This window comes from Hyperoodon ampullatus (assembly GCF_949752795.1).
Source record: "Hyperoodon ampullatus genome assembly, chromosome: 4".
Lineage (NCBI taxonomy): Eukaryota > Metazoa > Chordata > Mammalia > Artiodactyla > Ziphiidae > Hyperoodon > Hyperoodon ampullatus.
This window is the reverse complement of record NC_136917.1, coordinates 133,222,768-133,244,776: the sequence shown is the minus strand read 5'-3', so window position 1 is coordinate 133,244,776 and position 22,009 is coordinate 133,222,768. Positions and strand designations below refer to the sequence as shown.

At 39.8% G+C, this 22,009-nt stretch overlaps 1 protein-coding gene across 2 annotated transcripts in view; it reads right to left on the bottom strand.

Annotated features, from left to right (window-relative positions):
- The window catches only part of PLPP1 (phospholipid phosphatase 1), a 114,902-nt gene that overhangs the window by 29,658 nt on the left and 63,235 nt on the right, over positions 1 to 22,009 (bottom strand). The window contains exons 2-3 of one of the 2 annotated variants that reach the window (XM_079703250.1): positions 17,104 to 17,255; positions 11,633 to 11,913 (exon numbers count right to left, since the gene is read on the bottom strand). In XM_079703250.1, coding sequence (XP_079559376.1) covers positions 11,633 to 11,913; positions 17,104 to 17,255 — 433 coding nt within the window. The remainder of the gene's footprint in view (positions 1 to 11,632; positions 11,914 to 17,103; positions 17,256 to 22,009) is intronic. The other variant, XM_079703249.1, reaches the window with a different exon arrangement.

Sequence of the window (22,009 nt, the reverse complement as noted above, 5' to 3'; positions counted from 1 at the left end):
GAAAGGAAAATACCAAAGAATTTTATATCCAGCAAAATTATTCTTGAAAAATTAAAGCATGGAAAAGGTATTTCCAGACCAAAAAAAAAAAGCTGAGAATTTGTTGCTAGCAAACCTGAGCCACAAAAATACTAAAGAAATTTCTTCAGCCTGAGAGAAATTACACCAGATGGTAACTGGATTTCCAAACCCTCCACTGTGCACTCTGGAAATCCAGTTCTATAAACAAAGAAACCTGTATTTTCCTGTATCTTTAAACTCTTCACTGAAGATTCACTACATCTCCTAATCACTAAAGAGACTTTCAGCTAATTTCTTCTATTAATTTCTTTAAACGTGACTGTTTAAAGCAAAAATTACAACACAATTTTTGAGTTTATAATGTATACAGATGTAATAAATATGACAATAATAAACCAAAGTGTGTGGAGGTTGGGGGCACAGAGCTATAATGTATACAAAGGGCTAATTTTGCCATAAGAAAGTCAGCATTGGTTAGACGAACCAAGATGGCGGAGTAGAAGGACGTACTCTCACTCCCTCTTGTGACAACAGCAGAATCACAACTAGCTGCCGGACAATCATCGACAGGAATACACTGGAACTCACCAAAAAAGATACCCCACATCCAGAGACAAAGGAGAAGCCACAGTGAGACGGTAGGAGGGGCACAATCACAGTAAAATCAAATCCCATAACTGCTGGGTGGGTGACTCACAGACTGGAGAACATTTATACCACAGAAGTCTACCCACTGGAGTGAAGGTTCTGAGCCCCACGTCAGGCTTCCCAACCTGCGGGTCCGGCAACAGGAGGAGGAATTCCTAGAGAATCAGACTTTCAAGGCTACTGGAATTTGATGGCAGGACTTCGACAGAAATAGGGGAAACAGAGACTTCACTCTTGGAGGGCATGCACAAAGTGGTATGCGCATCGGGACACGGGAAGGAGCAGTGACCCCAGGGGAGACTGAACCAGACCTACCTGCTAGCGTTGGAGGGTCTCCCACGGAGGCGGGGGGGTGGTGGCTGTGGCTCGCCATGGGGACAAGGACACTGGCAGCAGAAGTTCTGGGAAGTACTCCTTGGCGTGAGACCTCCCAGAGTCCGCCATTAGCCCCACCAAAGAGCCAAGGTAGGCTCCAGTGTTGGGTTGCCTCAGGCCAAACAACCAACAGGGAGGGAACCCAGGCCACCCATCAGCAGTCAAGAAGATTAAAGTTTTACTGAGCTCCGCCCACCAGAGCAACAGTCAGCTCTACCCACCACCAGTCCCTCCCATCAGGAAACTTGCACAACGCCTCTGAGATAGCCTCATCCACCACAGGGCAGACAGCAGAAGCAAGAAGACCTATAATCCCGCAGCCTGCAGAACAAAAACCACATTCACAGAAAGACAGACAAGATGAAAAGGTAGAGGGCTATGTACCAGATAAAGGAACAAGATAAAACTCCAGAAAAACAACTAAATGAAGTGGAGGTAAGCAACATTCCAGAAAAAGAATTCAGAATAATGATAGCGAAGATGATCCAGGACCTCAGAAAAAGAATGGAGGCAAAGATCGAGAAGATGCAAGAAATGTTTAACAAAGACCTAGAAGAATTAAAGAACAAACAAACAGAGATGAACAATACAATAACTGAAATGAAAACTACACTAGAAGGAATCAATAGCAGAATAACTGAGGCAGAAGAATGGATAAGTGACCTGGAAGACAGAATGGTGGAATTCACTGCTGCATAACAGAATAAAGAAAAAGGAATGAAAAGAAATGAAGACAGCCTAACAGACCTCTGGGACAACATTAAATGCAACAACATTCGCATTATAGGGGTCCCAGAAGGAGAAGAGACAGAGAAAGGACCAGAGAAAATATTTGAAGAGATTATAGTCGAAAACTTCCCTAACATGGGAAAGGAAATAGCCACCCAAGTCCAGGAAGTGCAGAGAGTCTCATACAGGATAAACCCAAGGAGAAACACGCCAAGACACATAGTAATCAAAATGGCAAAAATTAAAGACAAAGAAACATTATTAAAAGCAGCAAGGGAAAAATGACAAATAATATACAAGGGAACTCCCATAAGATTAACAGCTGATTTCTCAGCAGAAACTCTACAAGCCAGAAGGGAGTGGCATGATATACTTAAAGTGATGAAAGGGAAGAACCTACCACCAAGATTACTCTACCCAGCAAGGATCTCATTCAGATTTGATGGAGAAATCAAAAGCTTTACAGAGAAGCAAAACCTAAGAGAAATCAGCACCACCAAACCAGCTCTACAACAAATGCTAAAGGAACTTCTCTAAGTGGGAAACACAGAGAAGAAAAGGACCTACAAAAACAAACTCAAAACAATTAAGAAGATGGTCATAGGAACATACATATCGATAATTACCCTAAACGTGAATGTATTAAATTTTCCAACCAAAACACACAGGCTTGATGAATGGATACAAAAACAAGACCCATATATATGCCGTCTACAAGAGACCCACTTCAGACCTAGGGACACAGTCAGACTGAAAGTGAGGGGATGGAAAAAGATATTCCATGTAAATGGAAATCAAAAGAATGCTGGAGTAGCAATACTCATATCAGATAAAATACACTTTAAAATAAAGAATGTTACAAGAGACAAGGAAGGACACTACATAATGATCAAGGGATCAACCCAAGAAGATATAACAATTATAAATATATATGCACCCAACATAGGAGCACCTCAATACATAAGGCAACTGCTAACAGCTATAAAAGAGGAAATCGACACTAACACAATAATAGTGGGGGACTTTAATACCTCACTTACACCAATGGACAGATCATCCAACATGAAAATAAGGAAACAGAACCTTCAAATGACACAATAGACCAGATAGATTTAATTGACATTTATAGGACATTCCATCCAAAAACAGCAGATTACTCTTTCTTCTCAAGTGCACACAGAACATTCTCCAGAATAGATCACATCTTGGGTCACAAATCAAGCCTCAGTAAATTTAAGAAAACTGAAATCATATCAAGCATCTTTTCTGAACACAACGCTATGAGATTAGAAATGAATTACATGGAAAAAAATGTAAAAAACACAACACGTGGAGGCTAAACAATACGTTAATAAATAACCAAGAGATCACTGAAGAAATCAAGAAGGAAATCAAACAATACCTAGAGACAAATGACAATGAAAACATGACGATCCAAAACCTATGGGATGCAGCAAAAGCAGTTCTAAGAGGCAAGTTTATAGCTATACAAGCCTACCTCAAGAAACAAGAAAAATCTCAAATAAACAATCTAACCTTATATCTAAAGGAACTAGAGAAAGAAGAACAAACAAAACCCAAAGTTAGCAGAAGGAAAGAAATGTTAAAGATTAGAGCAGAAATAAATGAAATAGAAACAAAGAAAACAATAGCAAAGATCAATAAAACTAAAAGTTGGTTCTTTGAGAAGATAAACAAAATTGATAAACCATTAGCCAGACTCATCAAGAGAAAGAGGGAGAGGACTCAAATCAATAAAATTAGAAATGAAAAAGGAGAAGTTAAAACAGACACCACAGGAATACAAAGCATCCTAAGAGACTACTACAAGCAACTCTATGCCAATAAAATGGACAACCTGGAAGAAATGGACAAATTCTTAAAAAGGTATAACCTGCCAAGACTGAACCAGGAAAAAAGAGAAAATATGAACAGACCAACCACAAGTAATGAAATTGAAACTGTGATTAAAAATCTTCCAACAGGGCTTCCCCGGTGGCGCAGTGGTTGAGAGTCCACCTGCCGATGCAGGGGACACAGGTTCATGCCCCAGTCCAGGAGGATCCCACGTGCCACAGAGCAGCTGAGCCCATGAGCCATGGCCGCTGGGCCGGTGCGTCCGGAGCCTGTGCTCCACAACAGGAGAGGCCACAATGGTGAGAGGCCCCCATACCGCAAAAAAAAATCCAACAAACAAAAGTGCAGGACCAGATGGCTTCACAGGTGAATTCTATCAAACATTAAGAGAAGAGCTAACACCCATCCTTCTCAAACTCTTCCAAAAATTTGCAGAGAAAGGAACACTCCCAAACTCATTCTATGAGGCCACCATCACCCTGATACCAAAACCAAACAAAGATACTACAAAAAAAGAAAATTACAGACCAATATCACTGATGAATATAGATGCAAAAATCCTCAACAAAATACTAGCAAACAGAATCCAACAACACATTAAAAGGATCATACACCATGATCAAGTGGGATTTATCCCAGGGATGGAAGGATTCTTCAATATGCACAAATTAATCAATGTGATACACCATATTAACAAATTGAAGAAGAAAAACCATATGATCATCTCAATAGATGCAGAAAAAGCTTTTGACAAAATTCAACACCCATTTATGATAAAAACTCTCCAGAAAGTGGGCAAGGAGGGAACCTACCTCAACATAATAAAGGCCATATATGACAAACCCACAGCCAACATCATTCTCCATGGAGAAAAACTGAAAGCATTTCCTCTAAGATCAGGAACAAGACAAGGATCTCCACTCTCACCACTATTATTCAACATAATTTTAAGGCCTAGCCATGGCAATCAGAGAAGAAAAGGAAATAAAAGGAATACAAATTGGAAAAGAAGAAGTAAAACTGTCACTGTCTGCAGATGACATGATACTATACATAGAGAATCCTACAGATCCCACCAATAAACTACTAGAGATAACCAATGAATTTGGTAAAGTAGCAGGATACAAAATTAATGCACAGAAATCTCTTGCATTCCTATACACTAATGAGGAAAAATCTGAAAGAGAAATTAAGGAAACACTCCCATTTACCACTGCAACAAAAAGAATAAAACACCCAGGAATAAACCTACCTAGGGAGACAAAAGACCTGTATGCAGAAAACTATAAGACACTGATGAAAGAAATTAAAGATGATACCAACAGATGGAGAGATGTACCATGTTCTTGCATTGGAAGAATCAACATTGTGAAAATGACTATACTACCCAAAGCAATCTACAAATTCAATGCAATCCCTATCAAATTACCAATGGCATTTTTTAGGGAACTAGAACAAAAAGTCTTAAAATTTGTATGGAAACACAAAAGACCCCAAATAGCCAAAGCAGTCTTGAGGGAAGAAAATGGAGCTGGAGGAATCAGACTCCATGACTTCAGACTATAACATAAAGCTACAGTAGTCAAGACAGTACGGTACTGGCACAAAGACAGAAACATAGATCAATGGAAGAAGATAGAAAGCCCAGAGATAAACCCATGCACCTATGATCAACTAATCTATGACAAAGGAGGCAAGGATATACAATGGAGAAAAGACAGTCTCTTCAATAAGTGGTGCTGGGAAAACTGGACAGCTACATGTAACAGAATGAAATTAGAACACTCCCTAACACCATACACAAAAATAAACTCAAAATGGATTCGAGACCTAAATGTAAGACCAGAGACTATAAAACTCTTAGAGGAAAACATAGGAAGAACACTCTTTGACATCAATCACAGCAAGATATTTTTTGATCCACCTCCTAGAGTAATGGAAATAAAAACAAAAATAAACAAATGGGACCTAATGAAACTTAAAAGCTTTTGCACAGCAAAGGAAACGGTAAACAAGACGAAAAGACAACCCTCAGAATGGGAGAAAATGTTTGCAAACAAATCAATGGACAAAAGATTAATTTGCAAAAAATATAAACAGCTCATGCAGCTCAATATTAAAGAAATAAACAACCCAATCCAAAAATGGGCAGAAGACCTAAACAGACATTTCTCCAAAGAAGACATACAGATGGCCAAGAAGCACATGAAATGCAAATTAAAACTACAATGAGGTATCACCTCACACCAGTTAGAATGGGCATCATCAGAAAATCTACAAACAACAAATGCTGGAGAGGGTGTGGAGAAAAGGGAACCCTCTTGCACTGTTGGTGGGAATGTGAATTGGTACAGCCACTATGGAGAATAGCATGGAGGTTCCTTAAAAAACTAAAAATAGAACTACCATATGATCCAGCAATCCCACTACTGGGCATATACCCTGAGAAAACCATAATTCAAAAAGACACATGCACCCCAATGTTCATGGCAGCACTATTTACAATAGCCAGGTCATGGAAGCAATGTAAATGCCCATTGACAGACGAATGGATAAAGAAGTTGTGGTACATGTACACAATGGAACATTACTCAGCCATAAAAAGGAACGAAATTGAGTCATTTGTTGAGATGTGGATGGATCTAGAGACTGTCATACACAGTGAAGTAAGTCAGAAAGAGAAAAACAGGGCTTCCCTAGTGGCACAGTGGTTGAGAGTCCGCCTGCCAATGCAGGGGACACGGGTTCGTGCCCCGGTCTGGGAAGATCCCACATGCCACGGAGCGGCTGGGCCCGTGAGACATGGCCGCTGAGCCTGTGCGTCCAGAGCCTGTGCTCCGCAATGGGAGAAGCCACAACAGTGAGAGGCCCGCGTACGGCAAAAAAAAAAAAAAAAAAAAAAAGAGAGAGAGAGAAAAACAAATATCATATATTAACGCATTTATGTGGAACCTAGAATAATGGTACAGATGAACCGGTGTTCAGGGCGGAAGTTGAGACACAGATGTAGAGAACATATGGACATTCTCAAACGTATGGACACCAAGGGGGGAAAGCCACGGGGGGTGGGGATGGTGGTGTGCTGAATTGGGTGATTGGGATTAACATGTATACACTGATATGTATAAAATTGATGACTAATAAGAACCTGCTGTATAAATAAATAAATAAAATTCAAAATTTTTTTTAAAAAGTCAGCATTAACTTGAAGTAAATTATGACAAAAAGATGTAATCACTAGAGAAACACCAAAAAATAACCAAAAAATTAGACTAAATGTCAGTAGAATACTTAAAATTTACACTAAAAAAATCTGTGTAATACAAAAGAAAGCAGTATAAGAACAGAAATCAAGAGATAAAAAAAAGAAATTACACCTGAAACTAATATGATGTTATTATACATTGCATGTCAATTATTCCTCAATTTTAAAAAAAGGTAGCAAGATGAGACAAATAGAAAACACAGAGCAAAATGGCAGACCTAAATCCACAATGGATAATTACATTAAATGTGAATTAATTAAACACTCTAATCAAAAAGCAGGGATTTTTTACACTAGATTAAAAAGTATAAACAAGATCTGACCTACATACTTTAAATATCCAACAAACGTACTTTATATTCAAAGATTCAAATGAACCAAAAGTTTTACTTATGGAAAATATATACTATCCAAGCAATAAAACATGAGAGTACAAGAGTGGCTATATATTATTATCAGACAAAATAGACTTAAGGTAAAGGATATTTCTAGAAACAAAGAGAGACAGTTCATATATACACTAATATGTATAAAATGGATAACTAATAAGAATGTGCTGTATAAAAAAATAAATAAAATTCAAAAATTCATAAAAAAGAGAGACAGTTCATACAGAAAAGGGTACCTACAGCTGGAAAAAAGAACATTTAGAAATGTTATACAACAAAGAGCAGAATCACAAAATAAATGAAACAAAAGCTAACAGAAAGGAAAGAACAAAAACAATCAATAGTTAATGGAGATTTCAAACTCCTAAGAATAACTGACAAAACATCTCTGTAGAAAATTCATACAGATATAGATTTGAATAACACTATCAATCAACTTGACCAAATTTACATCTATAGAACATTCCACCCCCAAAACAGGAGAATACACATTCTCTTCAAATGCACATGGTATATTCTCAAGGACAGATCATATGCTGGGCAATGAAACGAACCTCAATAAATTTAAAAGCATTCTAATCATACAAAGTATGTTCTATGATTACAATGTAATTTAACCAGAAATAAATTACAGAAAGATAAATAACCTGTAGATCAAAGAGGAAAACACAAGGGAAATTAGAAAATATTTTTAGTTAAATGAAAATGAAGATACAATATATCAAAATTTGTGACATAGCTAATGATCTAGGTTTCTACCTTATAAAACTACAAAAAAGAGCAAATAAAACTGAAAGCAAGCAGAAGAAAGTAAATAAAATAGCAGAAATAAAGGAAATTGAATACAGAAAAACAATAAAGTCAGTGACCCCAAAAGAAACCAATGAAACTAATAAAAAGATTAATAAACTTGAAAGTTTCATGCCAGACCACTCCAGAAAAAAAGAGATTAAGACACAAATTATCAATGGCAGGAATGTAAGAGGCGTTTGCCCTACACTTCTTACAAACAATAAAAGGACAGTAGGAGACACTGTGAACAACTTGATGTCAATAAATTTGATAATTTAGATAAATGGACAAATCCTTAAAAGGCAAATGACGAAAGCTCATATAAGAAAGAGATAACCAGGACTTCCCTGGTGGCGCAGTGGTTAAGAATCCGCCTGCCAATGCAGGGGACATGGGTTCAAGCCCTGGTCTGGGAAGATCCCACATACCGCAGAGCAACTAAGCCTGTGCGCCACAACTACTGAGCCTGCGCTCTAGAGCTCGTGAGCCACAACTACTGAAGCCTGTGCGCCTAGAGCTGTGCTCTGCAACAAGAGAAGCCATCACAATGAGAAGCCCATGCACCACAATGAACAGCAGCCCCTGCTCACCACAACTAGAGAAAGCCTGCGCACAGCAACAAACACCCAATGCAGCCAAAAACAAATAAATTAAATAAATAATTTTTTTTAAAAAAGAAAGCGATAACCTGATAATCCTACATCCTTTTTTTTTTTTTTTTTTTTTTTTTGCGGTATGCAGGCCTCTCACTGTTGTGGCCTCTCCCATTGCGGAGCACAGGCTCTGGACACGCAGGCTCAGCAGCCATGGCTCACGGGCCTAGCCACTCCGCAGCATGTGGGATCTTCCCAGACCAGGGCATGAACCCATGTCCCCTGCATCGGCAGGCAGACTCAACCACTGCGCCACCAGGGAAGCCCCCTACATCCATTTTTTAAAAAAACATTCCTACAAAGAAAACTCCAAGTCTAAATGTATTTACTGGCAAATTCTATCAAACCTTAATACCAAACATTGATACCAAATCTAGGCAACAACTTTACAAGAAAACTATAGACAAATAACATTCATGAACACAGAAGTAAAAATCATTAACAAAACATTAGCAAATTGAATCCACTTAATATGAAAAGATTTTATATACCATGACCAAGTAGAGTTTATTCCCAGGAATGAAAAGCTGCTTTAATATTCCAAAATTAAAGGGATACATTGTATTGAGAGAATAAAGAAGAAAAACAATATGACCTTCTCAACAGCCATAGAAAAAGCATCTGACAAACCATACACTTTCGACAAAAATCTAATAAAGGACATCTACAGAAAACACATAGGTAATATATTTAATGGTGAAACACTGAGTGCTTTCTACCTAAGGTCAAGAATAAGACAAGCATATCTGCTCTCCCCACTTCTTTCAACATTGTATTAGCAGTCTTAGCCAGTATAATATAGCAAGGAAAAGAAATAAAAGGCAATATAGAAGGGAAAAAAAGAAGTATAACTCTCTTTATTCACAGACAGTATGAAGAGGAACAGAGAAAATCTTGAAGAACCTATAAAAGAAGTTACTCCAACTAATAAGTTACATTAACAAGGTTATAGGATAAAAGGCCAAATAAAACCATATAAAAAAGCCAACTTTTTGTTTGTTTTATTTCTAAACATAAGAACTAGAAATCAATTTAAAAATTTTTTAAAAACCCTTTCGTAATAGCATCAAGAAATATTAAAAACTCAGTGATATATTTAACAAAATGTGTGCATGACATGGACACCAAAATCTAAAAACTATTGCTAAGAGAAACTAAAGAACATCAAATAAATGGAAAGATATACCATACTCATGGATTAGAGGACTTAATATCAAAATGGCAGTTCTTCACAAACTGATCAACAAATTAGAAGCAATCTCTATTAAAATAAGCTTTCTCTTCTCCAGCCAAGCCACTAATTATCCCTTCCAACCCAACTCCTCCACTGTACATTCTGGAATTCCAATTCTATGGTTAAAATCCTCTGTATTTCCCTTGTCTTCAAACTCTTCACTGAAACTTCACATCGCCTAGTCATTAAATTAAAGAACCTTTCCCTAGGACACTGCCTAGCCCTGTATTACTATCAAAGCAGAGAATGAGATATCTACATCCCACACCTTAAGAGTCCAGTGTTGGTCTTGATTATCTTCATCACTCCTCAAAGCCATTTCTGGACCATTCTTTCCCTCTTATAAAAAATGCTTGCTTACCTAAGCTCAAATCAACAATACCACCTTCCGCTATCTACTTCTCAACCAGTTAGCACTTAAGTCACTTTCCCCCCTTCATTAAAACTTTACACCCATATCAGTCCTCATATCATCACCTCAGAGCTTGCCATTCAACAGCCTGTCTATTCTTTGGCCTTGTTATCAACAGGGAGGTTCTATTCCATTGGCAACATTTGTTTAATGTAAGTCTTCCCTGCTAGACTAAGCTCCATGAAGATAGAAACCAGAGCTGTCTTGTTCACTGCTGAATGCCAAGCACATAGCATAATGCATACTCTTAAATAAGGTGTTTTTTCATCCCCACTAAATGCAAATACCGAGGGGTACTAGCAGGCCTCTGTGACTTACAAAAGAACTAACAAGGACAATAAAGTGTCTGGGAATCATATATTAAAAAAAAAATCAGAGGATGTTTTTCTGAGAGAAAGTATTTGTTGGATGAATAAATAAAGGAAAATGGTAACAGCTATCTTAAAATACAAGAAGGTCAAACATATAGAAAAGGAAAGATTGACAATTCTGAGACTTGGGATGAGGAATTGGCTCTGCTACTAATTAGTGGCTTTATTCAATGTTACTGGCCCTTTGTCTGCTCATCTATAAATTAAAGGCATTAGACCTTCTGGGTTCCAAACATTCTCTTTCATTCATGTCTAACAGTGCTCCTGATGTAGAAAGTAGCCCAACAAGTGTGTTATAAGAAAGCAACCTGAGGACCTAGAGCTATCAAAATATGAATGAAGTTACCTTACAAAAAATATACTCTAAGAAAACTAAGAAATCTAGCAGAGCTTCATACCTGTTGGACTAGATCAGAAGTAAGCAAACTATAACCCACAGGGCAGCCACTGTTTATGTAATAAAGTTTCACTGGGACACAGCTACACCCATTTGTTCAAGGACTGTCTGTGACTGCTTTTTCCTGCTACAAAGGCAGAGTTGGATACTAGTCAACATATGGCCCACAAAGCCTAAAATATTTATTATCTGGCACCTTAAGAAAAAGTTTGCTGACCCTGGTCTGTATGATCTAAAAGGTTCATTTTATATTATTATACACTGAAGATGAAAAGAGTTGCATTAAAATGCTCTTAAATAGAGTATAGGGATAAAACAGGAAAAAAGAGTAAGTAGAGAAAATAGATCAAACATGATCTCAGTTCATCTCCTGGTGATTACACTAGCTTCTCTCTCTCTGAGTTAGTGGATGGCTCATCTTCCAATCACTGAAACCTTCTATTCCAAGAATATACAAGATAAAACAAGCATTAAAAATTTAACACGCACCTGCCCTCCTTCACTTTTTGTGCATTCCCTCGACATATGAAGTTTTCAATGTAGCCATCACTGCAGTTGATTTTTGACCAGTCTGGGTCACAAACATCCAAGAAGTGAGGCCGCAGTCTGCCTATCGAATACTTGGCAATATCAGTCAGGGACTGACTAGCAGCTGCACCAAATAAAAATGTTCCAATGGCTTTGTAAATAGTGGCTATGTAGTTATTCCTGATAAAGGAATTCGAGTGCAAAAGGTTAAAGTAAACAGATAGGGTTTCTCCAACAATCATCTGAAAAAAAAAAAACAGAAAAATAATGTTAAAGCAGCAACCAGGCACTTTAAACAAAGTAAAAAATAGAAAAGAAAATGGTAAATCACAATAAAATATTTGTTTTAAAAATACCTCCCCCTTTTTTCCTTTTCAAATGGAGAACAGGATATCTAATTCTAGACCACAAAAAAAGGTGTCAGATCAATTGATACTTTGCTTACAGAGCAATGGCAAAGCCAAAATACTTTCAAAGTCTACCTTGAAACAATAAAACCTTATTTCTTTACTTGTATTCAAATAAACTGAGCCTTAATGTAGACAATGATGTATCATGGAGGATAAAAACCATGGTTTTTCAAAGAATACAAACTTCCCAATTAGAATATCCCTTACATAAGTACTTTTATCTGACAGAGTCTGCCTTTGCATCAAACATTCCTTTGAATCAAAAATATTCATCATGTTGAAAAGGGTAAAACAGTCCCACAGAGAGGAAAAAGCCAATATAATAAAAGCAGGGATCAAACACAGAGGCCAAAGGGTACAGAGGGCAGAGATCAGCTGTCAAGGCCTCCCAGTCCTGCCTCTCCCGGAGACATTTAGGGCTGGCTTCCTTAACAAGTCTCATTTAAAGACCAAACACACACTTGATGCTCTCCTTCTCCAAGACAACATTTCAAGTGATTCCTTCCCCTTTAATTTTCACTGACTTTTGTAAAATGGGAGTCAGAGGCTTCCCAGATTCTATTAGAGTGTGTGTGTGAGCATGCACCAGTGTAATTAGTTTAAAGGCATAAAAAGGTTTGCATAAAAAGGTTTTCAAATACTTCCCAAGTTCACAGGCCAATATCCTGAGAAATTTGAAAAAATACTGAATGGCAACATTACAAAAAATTACAATTGCTGATAAAATAAGCCACACTCTAGCTACCTGAGACCAAAATAAACACTTAAAAAAATTATGCTTGCTAATTTATGTTGGGGGTGGATATGAATCACAAAGTTTCACTGCTTCGCCTTAAATTCACATAACAATTTTACAAAGCATTCAAACATTTCTATTAGTGACGACTAATTATCTTCAGGGTGAGCCTTACCACAGATGAAATAAATGGTTGCCTCCTGAAAGGGATTTCAAGAACCTGATACCAAAATTTTTTTCCTCATCTGGCTCAAAGGCTCCTAGAATTCCATAATTAGAATGTTATAACTTTGACAACTAGACTATGAACTCTACAAAAGCAAGAATGAATTTTTAGTTGAATAGAAAGCTAGTACCACCATACTGACCTAAAACAGAGCTGGTGATCAGTAAATTTCAATTCAAGGTGCTGCCTCTTGGGTAAAAGGTAAACACCCTTAACTTAAACATATTAAACCCCATAGAAATATATTCCTCATTATAATCCTTAATGTGAATGACTTAATCAAACTTTTGCTGAGAACAGGCCTCACAGGAGAGGAAAACCACACGCACTTCTGGGGATACCATACCTCCCCAACTGTGCTTAGGGTTCTCCCCGGCGATTGCCCTAGAGGCCTTGAATTAAAGTATATTACAGTCTCCTCAGGCTGTTAAGGTGTTCCAGCAACTGCCTTGATAGATTAGCAGCAAGAAAGGATATCTCTAATGTTTTGTTATGGAGTTGATCTTTGATAATTTGAAATATGTACCAAATATATTAGTCAACCACAATTTGAGCAGTCAAAACTTCCACTTCTCAGCGGTCAGCTCTTCTTGTGTAAGCACTCAACTACTTTCCAAAAACAAGTACTGGTCTCTGTGAGTCTTCCTAGTCATAATGATCATTGTTTAGGACCACCCAAACCCTGGTTCCTGCCACTGATGACCGAAAATCAGTTCACTAGGAACATTCAGAGCACTGGGCACAGATTAAAAGTTGATCTACGGGGCTTCCCTGGTGGCACAGGGGTTGAGAGTCCGCCTGCCGATGCAGGGGACACGGGTTCGTGCCCCAGTCCGGGAGGATCCCGCGTGCCGCGGAGCGGCTAGGCCCGTGAGCCACGGCCGCTGAGCCTGTGCTCCGCAACGGGAGGGGCCGCAACGGTGAGAGGCCCGCGTGCCACAAAAAAGGAAAAAAAAAAAAAAAAAGTTTATCTAGAGAAGTGGTACATGCTGAAACTTAACCCTTAATTCTGGGAAATGGTGTGGGGGGCTCTAAAGCCAACAAATGCTAGGTCGACATACATCATTTTTTTATTATATAAAAAATAGACAATAGAGATGTTCTAAATTAATTCTTCTAACTTAAATGCAGGGATGTGTCTGTGCATTGCACTACACATGCAAGACATATTTTCATTTCATTTTAATACCTTATCTTGCCCTTTGAGCCATTTATACCAACTCAGCCTCTGGTGAAGTCCACGCTTAAACTAACTGTGCCCTAATCTTAGAGCTGAGATTACTGGTCACGCATTATCTACTACTCCAAATAAAGACAGGATAAATTATTAAAGAACTAAAGATGATGTTTGGGGAGTAAAACAGAATACTTTGAAGATCAAAGCTAATAATTATCTAAATCAGCATGATTCAACCATTTAAAACCTATGTACCAGAGTATTTTCTCACCATCTTCTTTATATCTCCACCAACCAAGATAATTTTATACATCTCTACACTGTCACTACAGTTATGTGTCTTCCACTCAGGACCCCACCTTCCCAAAGAACAGTCTAAAATCACTGGCGTACTTCCACTCCTTCCTAAATATCTCTAAATACCTCCATTCCCTTTATTCTACTGAATTTCTCTCCAAAAAAGTCAAAATGGTCTCATCAGATCAAACAGATTTTTATCAACCCAAATCTTAACTTCTCAGTAGTATAAGACATCACTGACTATTTTGTCCTTATTGAAATTCTCCCTTGGCTTCTGAGAAACTATATTAATTCTGATTCTCTACCAGGCCCCCTCAATCACTCATATATGTGTGGGTCATTTGCAAGTCAAATCAAAGGCCTGGTATGAAATCCCAATCATAGTCCTGATTTTTTTTTTAAAGAAATAATTTACTTTCTAGAAATTAAATTAAACATATACAAGTCTAACCAAGTGCTGCCTGAAAGAAGCTGAGTTAATGAATAAACTGAAATTATTTTAAATTAGTACATAAAACCACTGCCCTAAGCAGTGTTTGTCTTTGTTGATACAGTTGATATGAAAAAAGTACTTTTACAGCACCTTTAAACAGTCTGCTCTTTTTTAAGAAAACTACACTCAACTTACTTGCTGTTTTATAAAGATAACTTTCTCACAGGTGATGGTGAAATAATCAAAACTTCCAAGCTAATAAAATACAAATAACAAGTTTTTGCTAACTGAGTGTAGTCAGGGTCTGCGCTAGCTGTGCAGGCTACACAGCACCCTGTCCTGTTGCAGGCCTCCGGTCTGTAGCAGATTTCTGTAGTTTTGCTTATGCAGCATCCTTCTTACTGAGACACAAAGAAAAGTAGAATTGAAAGACAAGTACATTTGTAGCAGTGTTTGAGTACTTGAATCCTGTCTGAAATCAGCTACTATTTGCGGAAGAGTCCTACTAAAACTTTTATATTTAAAGAGCTATTCTCTCAGAAACACATACTTTATTTTATTTATTTATTTATTTATTTATTTAGGCTGCATCAGGTCTTCGTTGCTGTGTGCCAGCTTTCGCTAGTGTGGCGAGCGGGGGCTACTCTTCGTTGTGGTGCGTGGGCTTCTCATTGCAGTGGCTTCTCTTGTTGCAGAGCACGGGCTCTAGGCACGCGGGCTTCAGTAGTTGTGGCACTCGGGCTCAGTAGCTGTGGCTCGCGGGCTCTAGAGCGCAGGCTCAGTAGTTGTGGCGCACGGGCTTAGTTGCTCCGCGGCATGTGGGATCTTCTTGGACCAGGGCTCGAACCCGTGTCGCCTGCACTGGCAGGTGGATTCTTAACCACTGCACCACTAGGGAAGTCCCAGAAACATATACTTTCAAAAGAAGACCCTGAGGCTCATACTCCCTCTTTAATGGAAGGATCATAGGCTTGGCTTTCTTTCTTTTAATAGTAAAAACTCAGTGTAAAGACCTGTCTAGATTAAACAAACCACTGATTTCTTAAAACTTCACTATACTGTAGGAGAGTCACCAACATTACGGCAAAATCTCTCAAGTTTCATTCTAGCACCTAGGACGTGCCAGGGTCCATGGCAACAGTGAGGATACCAAGATGAACAAGGCACCACCTCTACCTTCAAGGAGCTCAGAGTCTTGCGAAACAAACATTTGTATAGCAGAGGTTTTCTTTTATTAATTATACACCACAAATTATGAGTTGATTAACTTTTTGTGCTAACAAGGGGCTGTGATCATTCTGCAATAAGACATTAAATTTCTAAATCAAGAAGATTTGTTTTGTTTTTTAATAAACTCCAGAACAGACAAGCTAGATATGCTATTATCTTTTTGGCCTGTCTCCTGGATGAGACCATATTTTCTGCCTGTAACATAAATCTTATTTCTAAAGTTACAAGTTATGGAGCTTAAAACTAATTAAAGTCATAGAATCCGAGTCAAGCGATTATAAAAATCATGTAGTCTAATCACTCGATATCTTCTCCCCAGAGCACATTCTCTAAGCATTCCCACCTGAAATCCTAGAAAACAATAATTACTACAGTGTTTTAGTGCCAGTAAAAATTCTTTGTCGTGTTCACTTCTAATTATATATAGAATTCAGGCTCTTCTCTCCTATTTCTGCCGTTATCTAAAAATTCTTTAAAGTAAACTAAACATGGGTTAAATGAAGTCTTAACACCTGTTAAGATTTTTCTAGAACTCAGTAACTAGAAAGTCAGTTCATATGCACAGCCTCAATAAATTATAAAATAACATCCTAGGTAAGAAGTATGCTAGAAATACATTGATATAATAGTCATCTATTGCATTATTACTGAAACAATAGCAAATTGGAGCTCTAAAAAAAATCAAAGTGACTTAGAAAGGTTAGCATAAAACCTACACATGTTCAGTAAGGTTCTTCTGATTATACATTGTTGCTCTTTTGGCTCCACTTAAAATAGCTGAGATTATTTTGATCAAATAACATTAAAGGTTAAAAAAACACATTGTTTTAGAAGGTTATACATTCAATCATTAATAGGTTAACACAAAACTAAGCCAATTGCCCGAAAGTGATAAACTTGGAAAAGTGGATTTAACTTACAACGATAATACTGAATGGAATGATTATTCCACCTAATAACGGATAAGGTATGGTGTCTTCTTTGTAAGGGTACTTGATGGACTCATCATTACAGAATAATCCTCGTTGGAAAGGGGTATGCCTTGAAGTAAGAATTGCAAAAGGCAATCCAGCTAGCAAAAGGAATAAATGAAAATATCATTAAAAAGGAATATCAAAACTAATTAATGGCGATAATTATCCCAGAGACCATGTTTAAAAATACATTTGCCACGAAAATAATAGAGCACATGGAAAAAGGAAATGCAGCAACGCATGCAACAGAAGTTAGAAAAATTATAGTTTAGGGTACAGATCTTTTTTCTACAGGAAACAATACCTCCAAATCCTCTATCAACGAATTTAACCAAGAGCAACTTCTTCCCTTTGTTTCTGCACAGATACACTAAACTGATTTTAGGGGAAAAAAATCTCTTCTCATGCTCTTGTTGTCATTTAATCATAGGGTTTTCAACACTATTTTCAAACCACTTTGTCAGGAGCTTTACTTCCAAAAGGTTGAAAACAGCATTTTGACATTCCCCATTTTATCTTGATATTACTACCACATTTGGACAGGTCACAGTCACTGGCTAAGCTATCAGAGTATCTAAATAAAGTTTATCCACTCATTTCTGTACTGCCTACAGCAAGTTTAGAGCTGCTATGAAAAGGAGTCTAAACTTAAACCAAGCTTCTCAGGAAAAGATGGACAACAGAGTCAAGCACAAAAGCACCTAAAAGAGCTCTCTCTTTTTTTCATCATCAATGTTTTCCCTAAAGATCATGTCTCACACTCATCTCATCTCAAAATGTCTAAACTTTTGTCTAAATGTGAACTTTAAGAATTCAGTCCTCCTTTACTTCATCACTGCACCCAGCATCCTGATTAATACTGACCAGGACTGCTTTCTAAGAGATAGAGTTTAGCAGAAACCCTCAACATGAGTTCTGCTTCAAGACTTTTCCAGGTATGGATGATTCTCTCCCTAAGTGACCCATTCTCCCAGCAGTAATACCATAACCACTAAGCTAACATACTCACTGTATATTCAGGTGTTCTTTCCATGAAGCTCCAAGTCTTGATGACCATTTACAGTTTCTCATCAACTCTGCTAAGCCCTAAAGGCTCAATGACAACCAAGCTTCTGCCACTCTGCCTGATGCATAGACTACAAGTATCAAATGTGTTTAATCTACAAGGGCCAAATGAAAAGGAGAAGCCCATTACTGGTTCTTTTTATTTATCTTCCTGTTTTTCATTTAGACTCTGAATACATAAACCAAAGTTTATTTTTTTGTGTTAACCAATTTGCCAAGCTGTTAAACCATTAGAAGTCTTTATGATGCAAGCAGTGGCCAAGATGGCAGAGAAGGAAGACCCTGAGCTCACCTCCTTCAACAAGCACAGCAAAATCATGATTATTTACAGAGCAACTATCCGTAAGAGTGACCTGAAGGGGGCCTCCCTGGTGGCGCAGTGGTTGAGAGTCCGCCTGCCGATGCAGGGGATGCGGGTTCGTGCCCCGGTCTGGGAGGATCCCATATGCCGCGGAGCGGCTGGGCCCGTGAGCCATGGCTGCTGGGCCTGCGCATCCGGAGCCTGTGCTCCGCGACGGGAGAGGCCACAACGGTGAGAGGCCCGCGTACCACAAAAAAAAAAAAAAAAAAAAAGAGTGACCTGAAGATTAGCAGAAGAGATCTTCTATAGCTAAAACTATAAAGAAGAAACCACAACAAGACAAGTAGAAAGGGTGAAGATGCAGTATCGTCATCACCCATATTCCCGGCGTAGGCAACCCACAAATGGGAGAATAATTACAATTGCAGAGGTTCTCCCCAAGGAGCAAAAGGTCCTAGCTCCACATCAGGTTCCTCAACCCGGGGGTGTACACAAGTAATATGAACCTCCAGACTGTTTGGCTCTGAAAGCCAGTAGAGCTTACTTCTGGGGGAGCCAGAGGGCTGTGGGAAATAAAGACTCCACTCTTAAGAGAGCACACACAAAATCTCTTATGTTTCAAGACCCAGGGCAGAAGCAGTTATTTGAATGGAGCTTCGGTAGGACCCACTTGCTGATCTTGGAGAGACTCCCAGGAGGCAGAAGGCAACTGAAACTCACTCTGGGAACAAGGACACTGGCAGCAGCCATTTTGGGAAGCTCATCCCACCACCAGGACACTGGTGCTGCTAAGTGCCACTTTAGAATCCTCCCTCTAGCCAGTCAATGGCAGACCAGGCCTGCCCACCAGACAGCACCAGCCCTGGGATGCCCCAAGCCAGGCAGCTAGGTGGGCAGGAATACAGACCTACCCACCAGCAGGTTGACTGCTGTAGAACCCCCTGAGCCCCCAGCCATCCCAGCACATGACACCACCCACCACAGGACCCAGGACCCAGCCCCACCTACAAGTGGGCCACCACCAGCACTGGGACCCCCAGGAACCACTCACATACACATGCACACACAGCTAGTCATCTGACCCAGCCCCACCCACCAGTGGGCCAGCACTAGCCCCAGTCCCGGCCTCACACACCAGGGGTCTGGCACCAGCCCCGAGATCTGATGGGCCCCAGCCCCACCCACCTGTGGCAGACACCACCCCCAGACTCCCCAAGGCCCTGCAGCCACAAACTCTGTGCCCAGGCACTGCCCACAGAGGGCCAACACCAGCTCCAGAACTTTCAGACCCCACAACCAAAGATCCCAGGACCTGGTTCTGCCCATCAGTGGGCCGGCACTAGCCCCAGGTCCTCCTGGGCCCCAACATTGCCCACCAGCAAGCCAACCCAAGCCCCAGGACCACCACAGCCCCCCACAGCAAGTTGTGTAAAGACCCGGCCCACCCACTAGTAGTCTGGCACCACCCCGGACATCCAGGACCCTGGCCCTGCCCAACAGCAGGCCAACACCAGCTGCAGGACACCTTGGGCCCCTTGGCCAGCCATGTCAGAATCCAGCCAACAACCTTCAGGCCATTACCAGGTTGGGTGGTGGGTGGCCATGCAGCCAGCCAAGCCATGACCCAGCCCCACCCACCACCCAACCCCATCCACCAGCAGTTGGCAGCCTCCACACAAGGCAGGGCCTGGCAACCAACAGGATCGAGGGCCACCAACGCACACCGGTACACCCACAATTGTCAGCCAGCCACAAAAGAAGAACCCATGCAGCCTCTATAGAGGGCACCCATAGAACACAAAGCTCTGGTGACCAGAGAGGAGTACGCTGTTGGGCCACATAGGACATCTCCTACATAAAGCCATTTCTCCAAGATCAGGAAATGTAACCAACCTACCAAATACACAGAAATAAAAACAGTGAATTACGCAAAATGAGGAAACAGAGAAAAACATTCCAAGTAAAGAAACAAGATAAAACCCCAGAAGAAGAACTAAGTGAAGTGGAGATAGGCAACCTACCTGAAAAAGAGTTTAAGATAATGATCATAAAGATGCCCGAAGAACTTGTGAGAAGAATGGATGAACAGTTAGAAAATATAAAGAAGAACCAAACAGCACTGAAGAATGCAATAACTGAAGTAAAAAAATACTCTAGAAGGAATCAACAGAACATTATATGATACAAAGGAACTGGAAGGCAGAATTGTGTAAATCACTGAAACTGAACAGAAGAAAGAAAAAAAAAGAATAAAAACAAATGAGGAGAGTTTAAGACACTTCTGGGAAAACATCCAGGTCCAGGAAGCACAGAGAGTCTCAAACAGGATCAACTTAAAAGCAGCCCACCAAGAACATTATAATTAAAATGGCAAAAATTAAAAATAAAGAAACAACATTGAAAGCAGCATGGTAAAAGCAACAAGTTACCTACAAGGGAACCCCCATAAAGCAACAAGTTACCTACAAGGGAACCCCCATAAAGCTATCAGCTAACTTCTCAGCAGAAACTCTGAAGGCCAGAAGGGAGTGACACAATGTATTTAAAGAGATGAAAAGTAAAAACGTACAACCAAGAATACTCTACCCCGCAAGGCTTTCACTCAGATGTGAAAGAGAGATCAAAGTTTTACAGACAAGCAAAAGCTAAGAGTTCAACACCAGTACAAGCTTGGACTACGTAACAAATTTTGGCACAGCCAGCCAGGATCCTTGCTACTCATGGCTAGCCAGCCTGATCGGGGAATTTTCGAGTAAGCCCCTAGCAGTTGCCAAGATCACTTGTCCTGAGGACCTTCCCTTCAAAATGGCCCAAAGCCAGAAACTAACACAACACTGAAAAGCAATTACACTCCAATAAAGATATTAAAAAAAAAAAATTCCCCAAACCAGCACAGGCTGCCCCAGTGCTTTGCAGTTGGAAAAAAGAATCAACATTTGGGAGCAGCTGAAAGGCTCCACGCAGTAGGGTTGTTTGGGCAGATAGTTACAAAGTTGGCTGTGCAGTACAGTTTTGACCTCCGGTTTCTGGCTTTGAAAGTCTTCACAATGGACCACATTTTATATGCAACTATGGACCAGGCCACGTGGCTGACACGGTCTTGGTGCTCTGGCTGGGTATGAGGCCTGAGCCTCTGAGGTGGGAGAGCTGAGATCAGGACATCGGTCTACCAGAGACCTCCCAGCCCCACGTAATATCAATCAGCAAGAGCTCTCCCAGAGATCTCCGTATCAACACTAAGAACCAGCTCCACTCAACGACAAGCAAGGTCCAGTGCCGGACACCCCATGCCAAACAACTACCAAGACAGGAACACAACCCCACCCATTAGCAGAGAGGCTGCCTAAAATCATAATAAGGTCACAGACACCCCAAAACACACCACTGGACGTGGTCCTGCCCATCAGAAAGACAAGATCCAGCCTCATCCACCAGAACACAGGCACCAGTCCCCTCCACCAGGAAGCCTACACAACCCACTGAATC